At 40.2% G+C, this 13,218-nt stretch overlaps 1 protein-coding gene across 1 annotated transcript in view; it reads left to right on the forward strand.

Moving 5' to 3' along the window:
• MPP4 (membrane palmitoylated protein 4) overlaps window positions 1-13,218 on the forward strand; it is a 52,359-nt gene that overhangs the window by 21,588 nt on the left and 17,553 nt on the right. Inside the window, exons 9-13 of the mRNA XM_036755731.1 lie at window positions 1,046-1,117; window positions 2,251-2,447; window positions 7,951-8,015; window positions 8,561-8,578; window positions 11,272-11,310. Coding sequence (XP_036611626.1) covers window positions 1,046-1,117; window positions 2,251-2,447; window positions 7,951-8,015; window positions 8,561-8,578; window positions 11,272-11,310 — 391 coding nt within the window. The remainder of the gene's footprint in view (window positions 1-1,045; window positions 1,118-2,250; window positions 2,448-7,950; window positions 8,016-8,560; window positions 8,579-11,271; window positions 11,311-13,218) is intronic.

Consider the following 13,218-nt stretch of genomic DNA (forward strand, 5'->3'; position numbering starts at 1 on the left):
TAAAGGCTCTCTCGATGCAGTGGTGAATATAAAGTATATATAACATTATTGCTTTGATTCAGGCAGTAAAGCCTTGTCTGCTGGTCTTTATTTCTCCACTCTGTTCATATTTTGTGTAATTAAAGAAGATTGTTGACCCCTGAAACGGCTGTCTTTCCTACTAAAGCACATAAAAGAACCTGTGCTAGTGGCCAACCTGGGTATATCAGTGTGGTTGCTGTTACAACTCCCTTTCCCTGCTATTATTTGCTAGCAATAGCAATTAGAAAAGAGAAAGAAATTAAAGTCATAAAGACAGGCAAAGCAGAGTCAAAACTGCTCCTGTTTGCTGAGGACATGGTGGTTTACCTAGAAAATTCTAGGGAATCAGCAGAGAAACTAACTGAAACAATTATTAACTTTAGAATAACAGTATACAAAATAAACCCACAAAAGCAACTGCATTTCTGTTTAGTGATAATGAAACCCAGAAGGTAATAATAGAAAGGAAATTCCTATTCAAAATAACCATAAACACATAAAATATCTGAGAATCAGTCTAAAAAACATACTTAATACCCTGTAATTCCATGGGTGGAATTACATAGATAATACCCATACAGAGAAATAGAGCTACCAAAAGGCAAAATGCTCCTTAAAAATTTAGGAACAACTTAAGTAACTGGAGGTATATTAAGTATTTATGTCTGAGTCATATCAGTATCATAAAAATAACACTACTTAAATTAATTTATACATTTGATATGCCAAACTACTAAGGGTATATTTTACGGAGTTAGACAAAGTAATAACATTTATTTGGAGAGGGGCCTGAAACTGTTGCGGCAGGTGTATAAAGAGAGACCATGGAGCTTGGGACATAAAGCCCCCCTGGAACATTGACCAAGGGATGAAGAAGACTGAGATCTTAATTTGGTCCCTATGGACAAAAATCCCAGGACAATGCCGTAGGGGATGTTGCCAGGCCAGAGGAAAGCTCAGTTTTATTGACCTAAGACCAATCGATTTGAATTCTATTATAATTTCTCCTCTTGAAATTTTCTAGGCTATGTCTCATGGCACAATCATGTTCAAGGTGGTCCCAGTTTCCGATCGCCCCATTAATAACCAGACAACGGTAAGACTTCAACAAATCATTTCTCCAGGTTAGATATGCCACAGTAAGAGGTTGCCAAAAATGGTATCCTATGCTTGTGTCCTTAGTTCCTTAGGTGCAGGAGTTATTTCTTTTTGGTCTTTGTAGCCCCAACACCTAGTGCAGTGCCTGGCATGTAGTAGGTACTTAATAAATGCATTTTGAGTGGATTATGGCATATTTCTTACTCAGAGACTCATGATATCAGAGGCAAAATGAGGAAACATAAACAATAGAATCAAGAACTCATCAAGGAAAGGCATTGAGAGAAATGTGCAATTTGTCTGGGCAAAACATGTCCTAGTTGATGGCGTTGGCCGTCATAATATAGTGGGACAATTGTACTAAGGATAGGGTTACTGGAGATAGTCATCTTCATGGTTCAGAATGCTGGTGTGCAGTTAGTTTGTGTATCAAAAAATACAATCACCAATCTTATGGCTGTCATTAGTAGTTGTTATCAATAACCACATTAATAGCCATCATCCTGATTTAGAATTGAATTGGAGATTGTAGAGATACGAACCTGCTGTGAGAAGTCCTCTGTGAGTTTATAATGGTATTAAAGAGTTTGGATTCTACCCTAACAAGAAGAGTGAATGGAGGGCTTTCTACCCCTGTACTGCTTCTAAAGGTTTGTTGGTACCCACTATAACCACAATGATAGACTTAGCCGCCCTAAAGGATAGTATTCAAACAGATTTAGTGAGAGTCTCTTAAGAGCTTTTAATAGGAAGAATACCTGATTATTCATACTAATTTCAAGGCTTGAATCAAGTTGAATCTTGATAGAGTTTGATGCTTTTCTTAAAGATTTAGAAAAAAGAAGGGCGTATACTTAAGAGAAGGGTGTGAGGGGAGGGGGAAGTATGGGTTTGCTTTCACAGCTGTACCACTTCCTGCCCACCTTCTTGAGAGGAGGTCACAGGGTTCCCCCTCCTCACATCCTATGAGTTTAATTGATAATCACTGACCCCTTTTATGGGAACAGGTATAAAGGTAGGCAGAGAAAACAGAGAAAATGAGAATTAAGAAGTGAATAGAGGCCTAGAAGAATTGGTTTATACTTGAAGGTAGAGGTTCTTCTGATGGTGTAATTGTATGCTTTTCACCAGGTTTATGTTCGAACCATGGCCAAGTACTGTCCCTGGGAGGATCCCATTATCCCTTGTGCAGATGCTGGTTTGCCTTTCCAAAAGGGGGAGATCCTCGAGATTGTGGATCGGACTGACTCCCTCTGGTGGCAGGCCAGGAAGGTCTCCAACTTTGGTGCCTGTGCTGGTCTTATCCCTTCTAATCACCTTCTGAAGAGGTGAGGGGACTGATTGTTGTTGTTGTTTGTCCTTCATTCTCCAAGAGGACCCTGACATCAGGGAGGTGATGCCATGGCATGCAAGTGAATTGGAGTTAAATGAAGCAGGACTGTGCAAAGTCACCAGCCTTATTTTTAAACTCTAACTACCAGCAAAACAGAGTTTTGCTTAGGCTTCTATTGTATTTAAGATGGTAGAAGGAAAGAGAATGAGAAGAAGAGAAGAGGAGAGGAGAGGAAAAGAGAGGAGAGGAGAAAAGAGGAGAGGAGAGGAGGGGAAGGAAGGGGAGGGGAGGGGAGAGGAGAAGCTAGACGATAGATCTCATGGGATGTTCCTACCATGGGTCTAATTTCTGGTCCTTGGTTTTGCAAGTTCAGTTACATTTTGTCAGTTCACCCTATGATCAGATCCTGGGGGCTAAATTACATAATCAGACTCACAAGAGACAGACTGATAAACCACAGTGTCAATTTATGAATTAACACGGAGAGACTCAATGGCCAAACAGACTGGGATATTCATGTTAGCTGTTCAGTACAGTCTCCCCTCTAACTAGAATTCTGCTTGGGAAGCCAAATTAATGTCAGAAGCCTTATTGTTGAGTACAGAGTCAAATTAGAGTCTGTTGAGGTGGTCTTAAGGGACATTGCTGTAAAGTTTTGATACTTGGGTGCACACATCTCATCCTGTGATATGGACTGCAATACCAGGACTGGTCAATCAGGGTACCCTATCCCCTGGACTATGCTGAAGATACATCAACCAATTCTTTATTTGTTACTCACCATTTTCATTATCTATTATCAGTCACCAAAAGCTTCTGTCACTGCAATCCTCCCTTGTAATGGACTTATTGGTTGAATGAGTGGGAAGCAGCATGGTGCAATTTGGAGTCAGAGAGCCTGGGTTTGCATATCGGCTTTCACCAGTGCTACCTATGTGACCCTGGGCAAGTCATTTAACCTAAAGGCCATGTGACACAATGGAAAAGAGTGCTTGGTGTTCCAGCCCTGGTTCTGCCACTTACTGTCGGTTAGACCTAAGGGACATTACTTCTTTGCTTTTAACTTCTAATCTGAAATAAAGAAGTTGGATTAGATAACCTCAAAGATTGCTTTCAGCTCTAAATCTATGAAACTCCTCTTTGCCTCAGTTTCCTAATTTGTAAAAAGAGGAAATTGAGTGAGATGAACTCTAAGATCCTTTGTTGCTCCAGATCCTAGCATACAGTGATAATAATAATAGTAATTCTAGACATTTATACTCTCAAATACTCACATGGACGTGTGATCTCATTGATTTACATGTTCTCTTCAATGATGCAGATCACAACATATCCATGCCCGCCTGACCTGTGGGCCTCTTGTCCGTGTCCTCCTGGAAGGTCATCACAGGGATGTTCACAAAGGGCTGGGGGCCTTCTTTGATTTCTTCTGACATTGCAAGGATAACAGTGGAGCCCTCTGGTCATCTGCCTGTTATCCCTTGGCCTTAATACGTCATGACCTGCCCATCTTCTTTTCCTATTGTATGTTTCCATTCTTCTTCAAAGTGCTGTATTCCTATATGTTGTATGTGTAAGTATGTATATACTCTGTAGTTCTATATGTTGTCCTTCGAGTCACATAATGTAGGCAACTGCCTACTTAATCTATGTATATTGATCAATACCTGGAACAGCCCACCCCCTTGGTGATGAGCTAGTTCCGGGGTTGTCAGGGTCCCTAACTCTATCCCAAGGACATACACAGACACATGTGTGCAAAATGGCGATGATAAGGTAGGGACTATGCCTTACACTACTATTATAAATATATATGCATGTGTGCTTATGTGTATATATATGTATGTATTTACATAGACATGCATGTGTATGTATATAGGCATCTATCTAGACATATCTATATCTCTATATATCTATTCCGATAGAGTATGTGTGGGTGTGGGTGTATAAGATGGGGATAATAAGGCAGGGACCATGCCTTAAACTCCTGTTATAAATATATATATGTGTGTGTGTGCTTGTGTGTGTGTGTATATATACACATGTGTATGTATACAAATCTATATAGACATATCCATATCTCATATATATATATATACATACACATATATATATCACCGCTCTCATCTGGATGAGCCTCAACTACAGAATCATTCTAGGAGCATTTAGGTATGTATATGTTTGGTACCAGGTTCTACTTTGGCCTTCTCTCCTATAATAACACTCCCTTCTATATATGTAGCATTTCACTGTCCACATTTGATTGTCACCACAAGCCTATGAGGGAAGTAGGACAGATATAAATATTACCATTTTATAGATGAATAAACATTCTCGGAGACATCAAGTGGCTTGCCTATGATCACACACAATCGATGGGAATACTAATCAGTAGTCATGGAGCAGCTAAGTGGTGCCAAGTGTGAGACTTGGAATCAGGAAAAGATGAGTTCAAATCCCACTTCAGACACTTATTAGCTGTGTAATTCTGGGCAAAATACTTAACCTTTCTATCTGCCTCAGTTTCTTCACCTATAAAAATAGAGATATTAATAGCACCTATTTCCCAGGGTTGTTATAAGGATTAGATGAGATAACGTTTGTAAAGAATTTAACATAGTGCCTGGCACAATTTCCTCCCTCCCTCCACCACAAAGAGCATCTGTTTAATTAGCTCACTTCCTTCCTTTACCACCACCCCCTTCCAAGTAGACACATAGGTCATAAATCTTGACAATTCTCTGGTCCAAGGTAAATGGATAAACAGCTGCTTACAAATTTGGACCCAGGTATCACATCTATTATCAAGTAGGAGAAAGAATTAATATTAAATGGTTGTTAACTAATGGATAAAAGAATGGCAAATGAAGGACCAAATGGAAGGGCACACAACAGAATTTGAATGCTGAATACTGTGCTGGTTTAAACTAACTGCCTTTCTCCTTCAAAAAAAAAACATCAAAACATTTTAATGCCAAAAAGCATTTTGTATGGAAGAGGTTTTTTGATTTGGTGTAGTCTCTGATTCAACAGAAATGGCAGTGTTGTTTGTATTCTTAGATTTTTTTTGATGTGGAGGTGATTATAGATTTATAGGATTAAAGCATTAGGCAAGAGACATACAAAAGGTTGGGTCAAATCCTTGTGTAACTCATGGCCATTCCTGAGTCTCTGGCCTCCCAAGGTCTTGGGGGCATCTCAAGAGTAACTCTGTGGCTCCCTTTTGAGAAACTTTAAATTACATTGAAAGGCAAAGAAGATGAGGAAAAAATGCATCATTTATGGCTTGAGAAGCCTTTTTATGCCATACTGAGGATGGCAACAAACTAAATTTCAGATCCGTTTAGCACAGAACACATCGAATTTAAACTGACCATGTGTCGGATGACATGGTGTTGTCCTGCTGATGAAAAGAACTGAGGTTTGAAGCATCATAGATTTACAGGATTATAAAGTTAGAGCTACAGAGGACCAACTCCCTCATTTTTAGATGAGGAAACTGAGCCAGAGAAGTTAAATGATTGCCTAAAATCACACAACTATTGAGGGTCTCTGTCATGATTAGAACTCAAACCCTCCAGACTTCAAGTCCTGCACCCTAGCTGGAGAAACATCTTATGACAGGTGGAGGAAAATATGTATGTGAATTTAAGATATGTATTCCTCTTACTTCATGTTCAGTTTCAACTTCAAGGCCGAGACATACAATGCACCTGGCACACACCTGAGACCTTTGACAATTTTGCCTGTGTTTTTCAATTGTCTTTTCCTGTTTGTTTGTTTTTTTTTCAGGTCCCTCTCCTCACTCCCTATCATTAGGACTGTGTCTTGATTTCTTCTATAAGGGCTGGCATTTGAGGTTGTTGGGATTTAAAAAAAAAATAAGTTTTCACGTAATAGCTGGTTTGCTGGGTTGCTGGGTTATTAATCTCCCACCTGTGCAGTTAATCCTCCTAAGCCAAAAGCTGTAGATGTTGCTTTGGCCATTAGCAGGTAGAACACTTATCTGAGAAGACCAGAAGGCCTGCAGGGAGGGAAGGGAGGAGACTGGTGTCCTGGAAAATCAACAGCAGTGGACATGGTGTGTAATGGTCTAAATTCAATTTCTCAATCCATTCAGCCATAACCTTCTCCTTATGATTCATATGTCTTACCTGAAGTAGACTAACACATTTATAGGTACTGCCTTCATCCTTTGATTCAATGTGACATTCAGAGTTGTGGTGTTAATGTTATTAAAGATCTTCCCCTTCCCACCCCCCACCCATCTCCCATTCAATAGGTCTCAGGTGGAGCTAGTTAAGGGAAGCTTCTCAGGTGCAGCCAGTTAAGGGAGAAGCTTGATTGTAGGCAGGCCTACCCCTGTACTTGGCCCACACCCTTTTGCTAATTAGGTAAGGAGAGGCATGAAGCCTGCGGGCCCTACAAAGAGTATTTATACCCAGAAGATAGCCATTGAAGGGTGAGAATTCAGGAGTCAGAAGAGAAGCCAGAATTCAGCGCAAGAAGAAGGAGTAGGAACTTGACAAAGATGGAGAAAGAGTGGAGAGTGGAAACCAGGGAACTGAGGGGGGAGAAACACAAGCAAGCAGAAAGTCAGGATTTATGAGTGTTTAAGGGAGGCCCCAGCAGGGGAGAAGGTTACAGGATGACTTGGTTCCCTGCTGTGATATTGTGCTTTAAGTTCTTTGCTATTATGATGAGGTGGACTTAATGGTTTTGTTGAATTGGAGTCATTGGTTTTGGGATTTGATCCTCTGGTGTTTGAATAAATGTCTTACTTCTTCTGCCTCCTCTATGGAGAGTCTTTTATATCCTGCTATACAGAACTATACAGGCATAATCACAAACATCATAGATGTTGTATTTATTTCCTTAATGATATAAGAGTCAAGACTGAAGACTTCAAGTCTCCATCTTTCCTTGATGTGCATTGAAAATTTTACACTGATGGAGTCCAAATGACATTTTTATATCACTGGGGAAAAATTCTGTAAGATGGAGTCAATTGATTTTCTTTGATAGAGCCATATAGTATGATATCATCCATATCCATCACAGAATAAATAAAATGTTTCAATTCAACTCTTCTTCATAATGTAACAAGTAAAACAGAATGACTGAGAAGGCAAAGTCTGAGCTTATTCCATTTATTAGCAAAGGCATGCAATTTGCAAAGAAATCAGGTTCGGAGCCCTTCAGCAGGCTAAGAACTTTGAAGAAAGATTCACAAGGATTTTTATAGTAAAAACCCATTTACTATTTTTAGATTTAAGGACTTTCCAGAGTTCAGGGAATTCTGATTCGTTGCATCCACCTGCGTCCTGCAAGACAGTTAGTGGCATAGTGATGGATAATGAAGTGAAATAATTTACAGGAAAATGAAACTTTAACTCAGAAAAAACAAGCCTTAACTCAAGCAGCGATAAAAAATGTTGGCAATGATACAAAATGGAGTTGGTTTGGCTCTCTCAAGGATGAATTTCTTTTTGCAATAGGAAGCAGCGGGAGTTTTGGTGGTCTCAACCCTTCCAGCCTCACACCTGCCTCAAATCAGCCATATGTAAGTGTGGATTCTCTTCTCTGATACTAACAAGAAGTAGAATCGTTAATGTGCCTTTTGAGAAAAGCAGTCTTACCCTTTTCTGCAACTGATCTTAGCCATAGAAGAAGTATATGGTTATCTATATATGAGTTTAAGGGTTATTGGAAAGTCTTTCCTTTCTCTCCCCTTTCCCCCAAATAACTGCCCCATCAGCCCCTGAGAAATTCATTTCTTTGGGTCAGGTGGTACAGTGGCTAGAGCACTGGATCTGGAGTGAAGAAGACCTGAGTTCAAATCAGACCCCAGACCCCAGCCAAGTCCCTTACCCACTATCTACTTGTTTCCCCAACTATAAAAGAACACCTACCTCCCAGGGTTTTGTAAAGATAAAACTAGATGTTTGTAAAGCACTTTGCAAACCTTAAAATGCTATATAAACAGTAGCTATTATAATTTCTTTATTTTAAGAGTCTCTTTAATACAGATGTGGTATTGGATATCTTGCTTCTTTTAACTTACTTATTTCTATTTTTTAATTACCTGCTTCAATAATTTGTGGCCAGTGAGTGCTGTGGAAGAAGGTAAGAAGTAACTGAAACCCAAAGTCTCCTTGAAACTTGCTGATGTTTTCTTCATTTGATTCTATTCAAGTCAATGGACAGAATGTCGTCCCTTTGAGGGCAGGGACTATTTCATGTTGGTCTTTCTCTCTGTACTTCATAAATGTTTATTGATTATGTAACAGTCCTTCTGGCAACTGGACTGATGGCCTTAGCAGGAGGTCCAAAGTTGCTAAAGACCTTGGGAATTTATATTCCTTCTTCCTCTTTTATAGGCTCTCTTTTTGGTCCTGCTCTAGATAAAAACTCTGCCCTCTAGGGGCAGCTGGGTGGCGCAGTGAGTAGAGCACCAGCCCTGGAGTCAGGAGGACCTGAGTTCAAATTTGACCTCAGACACTTGACACACTAGCTGTGTGACCTTGGGCAAGTCACTTAACCCCAATTGCCCTGCCTTCCCCACCTCCAAAAACAAACAAAAAAAGCAACTCTGCTCTCTAGTCCTGCCCTTAGCTCCCCATCTTCCTGAGCTAGGAAGAAATACAGCTCCCACAATATTGGGAGACAGGTGCCCTGGCAAGGAAGTCAGTCTAAGTCTTGCAACTCTAAGTCTAAGACTCTTGCAACTGACTGAATTAAGCATTTATTTACTGAGTGCCCACTGCACTAGATCCCTGCTCCTGACTAAATGAGTCACTGATTTTAAGTCACAAAAAGACATCTGTGAAGTTAACAGGTCAGAGTTAATTAACCCAAAACTAGGGGAAACAAAGGGACTAAGCATCAGTTGAAAGGGGAATTTTTTTTGGCCTTTAACATTCTCCTTTCCTACTTGTCCAACTCATCAACAAGTCATAAAACTCATCGGGCTTACAGAAATCAATACTGAGAAGCAAAAGTTCATTAATTATTGCCAAGTTATAGTTTAAAAACCATTCCTGCCCTCAATGAACTTATATTTTACTAGTTGCAAAGCATATGCTATTGAAAAGGACATTACCATCCTCTGTTGGTGGGCTAGGATGGGGCCTGGGTGTGATGAGGGCTGGACTCCCTACCCTGTGGGTGGCTAGGAACCAGGATTAAGGAACCTTTCATGTGTGAATGGTAGAATCAGTCACCTTGCTGTGGCCCATCACAGCATGTATGCAGAAGAATGGTGATTTCTCATTAGAACTCTGAAACAAGAGACTCAGATCTGTAACTGGATAACATCCTGGATGGGTTTTGGGTTCCTGATGCCTCATTAACTCAGTCCATTGGTCTCTTTGTTGGTAAAATTGAGCTGAAGGTGGGTATTTTCTTACTTCTGAGGCTTTTGTAAGAGCTGATAAAATCATTAATATTGTGAAATTGTGGATGTGAAAAGGTCTGCTAAATTAGGGGTTCTTACCCTGCTGTCCACAAACTAACTGCATTTAAATATAATTGGTTTCACTTGGAAACATGTATTTTACTTTATGCATTTAAAAGCATTATTCTGAGAATAATTTTGAGACAACCAAAGGGGTCGAGGGCATAAAAAAAGGTTAAGAAGCCCTTCTCTAAAGAAACATAAAAATTCAATTATTGTAATGATAATTTCAACTTTAACATTTATCTTCACTAAATCTTCATGGAAACAAGGCTGCAGATAGTGCTTAGAGGAAGTGTTTTATAAAGAACTTTGTTTTTTATAAGCCCTCCAAATAATTATTACATAAACTTAAGTTTATGTAAATTAATAATTAAGTAATTACTAAGTGATACATAATTAATACATGATAATTATACTTAATATACAATTAATAATACTAATTCGTTGAGTATTACGTAAGTAAATTAAACCCTTTGACATTAAAATGACATTAATGAGAGGCCATATGGTAGAGTGGAAAGAGGCTAGCTTTGGAGTCAGGAAAACCAGTCACTACAGCTGGGCAGCTGAGACTTTTCATTAATAGTTAAAATTCCGAGGGGGTTGATGGCACTTTTAGACTTTTAGCAGTATAGAAAACAACTGAGCTCAGAAGCTAAGAACAAGAATAATTAGTTTAAATCAGAAGCTACCAGATGGCAGCCACACCCACCAGCTGAACCTCTCCACAACCAAGACTCACCTTGTTCTCCATCATTTCTACCCCCAAAGTGGCTTTGCAGCATCCTGGGGTCTGTGCTGCCACCCATGCCAAGCTTAATTAAGGGCACATTTCATATCTCTTGGCCCTGGGTACATTTGGTGCCCTTGCCTTTGGCACAACAATTGCTGAGCAAGACCTGAATTCAAATCTGCTTCTGACACATTCTAACTTTATGACCAAGGGCAAGTCACTTAACCCCCTATTGTGCCAGGTAACTGCCTAATATTATAAGTTGCAATTGATCCTACAGGGTGATTTTATTTTCCTCTTCAAGAAGCCCAAAGTATTGAAAATAAAGCTGCTATAATCTGGTTTGAGTTTTAGGGAGGGCTAGTTTTGCACAGACCAGGTAAAATCCAGAGGTAACAGTATAGTAAATGGAACAACTGAACTTGGAGTCAGGAAGACCTGAGTTCAAATCCTGCCGCAGACACTCACTAGCTGTATGACCCTGGGCAAGTCACTTACTCTCAGTCTCAGTTTCCTAATTCGTAAAATGAGGGAGTTGGACTCAGTGACCTCTAAGGTCCTTTGGTGATAGGTTTTATTTCAGTGCTTGCCATTTCTAAGTGACTTTCTTTTTATGTTCATTTATAGAGGATGACATAAAGATTGATGAGAAGTGTGTGGAAGAAGGTAAGGAGATCTATTCCTAGATGTGTAATTATAAGGAGAGACCTCATCTCCAGAGCATCCAGAAAAGAGCCCCTACACATTTCTTGTAGGGCCTTCGGGAAGAAGGCTGCTCCCAGCTCTCAAAGCCACCCCCATGCTCAGGCCCTGCTGCACTCTCAACTATAGATCCATGGGACCCTCCAGAGTTGTCGGACTGGTGTGTCCCCTTCTGTCTCTGAACCACTATCTCCAGGCCCTGCGTGGCCTTGGGGATCCCAGTCTCTTCAGATCATGCTGGCTTAGATGTAGACGACTCCTCTTTTCTCCTTATTTTCCTAGAGATTAGGTTTCTCACAGAAGACATTCACTAGCAGGTAAGGGAGATAACTTTGAAAGTACAGAACAGATACCATACAGCACATCCCGTAAGTCTTAGTGTGGTTTTAAGCTTTAGTAACTATTAAAACTTAAAACTGCATTCAGACTGAGGACTTTCTGTACAGGGGTCAGGAAGACCTGAGTTCAAATCTGGCCTCAGATACTCACTAGCTGGGTGACCCTGGACACATCATTAACTTCTGCCTCAGTTTGCTCAATTATGAAAATGGGGATAATAATAGCACCTATGTCACAGGGTTGTTGTGAAGATCAAATGAAATAACATTTGTAAAGTGCTGAGCACATAATAAATGTCCTATAAATACTTCTTTCCTTCCTTCTTCCCTCCCTTCTTTCCATCCCCTCACTCTTCTTCCCTCCCTTCCTCTTTCTCCTTCTCTCCCTCCTTTCTTCCCTTCTTCCTTCCTTCCATCCTCCCTCCTGTTCTCCCTCCTTCCCTCCCTTCTGTCTTCCCTTTCTCCTTCCTTCCCTCCCTCCATTTCTTCCTTCCTTCCTTCCTTCTTTCCTTCCTTCCTTCCTCCCCAATAACTAGGTCTGACTTTGTCACAAAAAGAGGAATTGATCTGTCCCAATCTCTGTCCACACCCCTAACTCCATTCCCCTGGTTCCTTCCAGCTTAGAAGCCAGAAGAAATGATCCCAGAGTAGGGCAATGGAAACTGGTCCTATTATCGTGAAAGGCCTTCTCTCTAGGAAATTATTGTGTAGTTCAAACATTTGGAATTTTTTTTTAAGGCTCTGATACGTAGCCTGTGCTAATGACTCTCATCTGCATAATACAGAAGGTCTAAGAACTGCCTAGAAAAGATTTCAGGAAAATAGACACACACACACACACACACACACACACACACACACACACACACACTATTGGGTAAAGGCATTTTGGCACTCTCAATTAATCTAGCCTTGATTTAATTATGAAATTGTTATTAGGATGTAATTATAAAATTGTCATTAGGACATTGTTCAATACAATAAAACAGTCATCATCACAAAACTCCCTTAGATATGTGGATGTTCTAATGGGTACTTATAAATGGAATGTATTACAAATAGTATAATCCTGCTTAAAAAAACATGTTTATATTGCTGAGCATACTTCTAAAACCATTTATGGGAATTAACTTAGCATAAGTCAAAGGTGCTTCACCTGAGCTATCATGCCTCATCCACCCATCCTTGACCAATCAAAACTAGATCCATGGGACCCAAGCTTCGTTCTCCTAAACTCCACTCCTATTCCGAGCCATAGGATCCCTCCCCACCTTCCTCACTCCCTTCCACTGTTACTGCTCCGTTGCCTTTCATACATTAAACTTTATCAGTCACTGCCCCCCTACTCTCATACATTAAACTTTGCCAGTGAATGTCCAAGGCAAGTGACCTTTTGTCCATTACAAAGAATCACAGAATTTCAGATTTATAATGGACCTCTGTCCCTCCAGTCCAATCTGGAGTCCATCCAGAATCTTCCCTACGATATTTCCAATAGTTATTATCCAGCCTTCACCCAAAGACCTCCAGGAAA

This window comes from Trichosurus vulpecula, chromosome 4 (genome assembly GCF_011100635.1).
Source record: "Trichosurus vulpecula isolate mTriVul1 chromosome 4, mTriVul1.pri, whole genome shotgun sequence".
Taxonomy (NCBI): Eukaryota; Metazoa; Chordata; class Mammalia; order Diprotodontia; family Phalangeridae; genus Trichosurus; species Trichosurus vulpecula.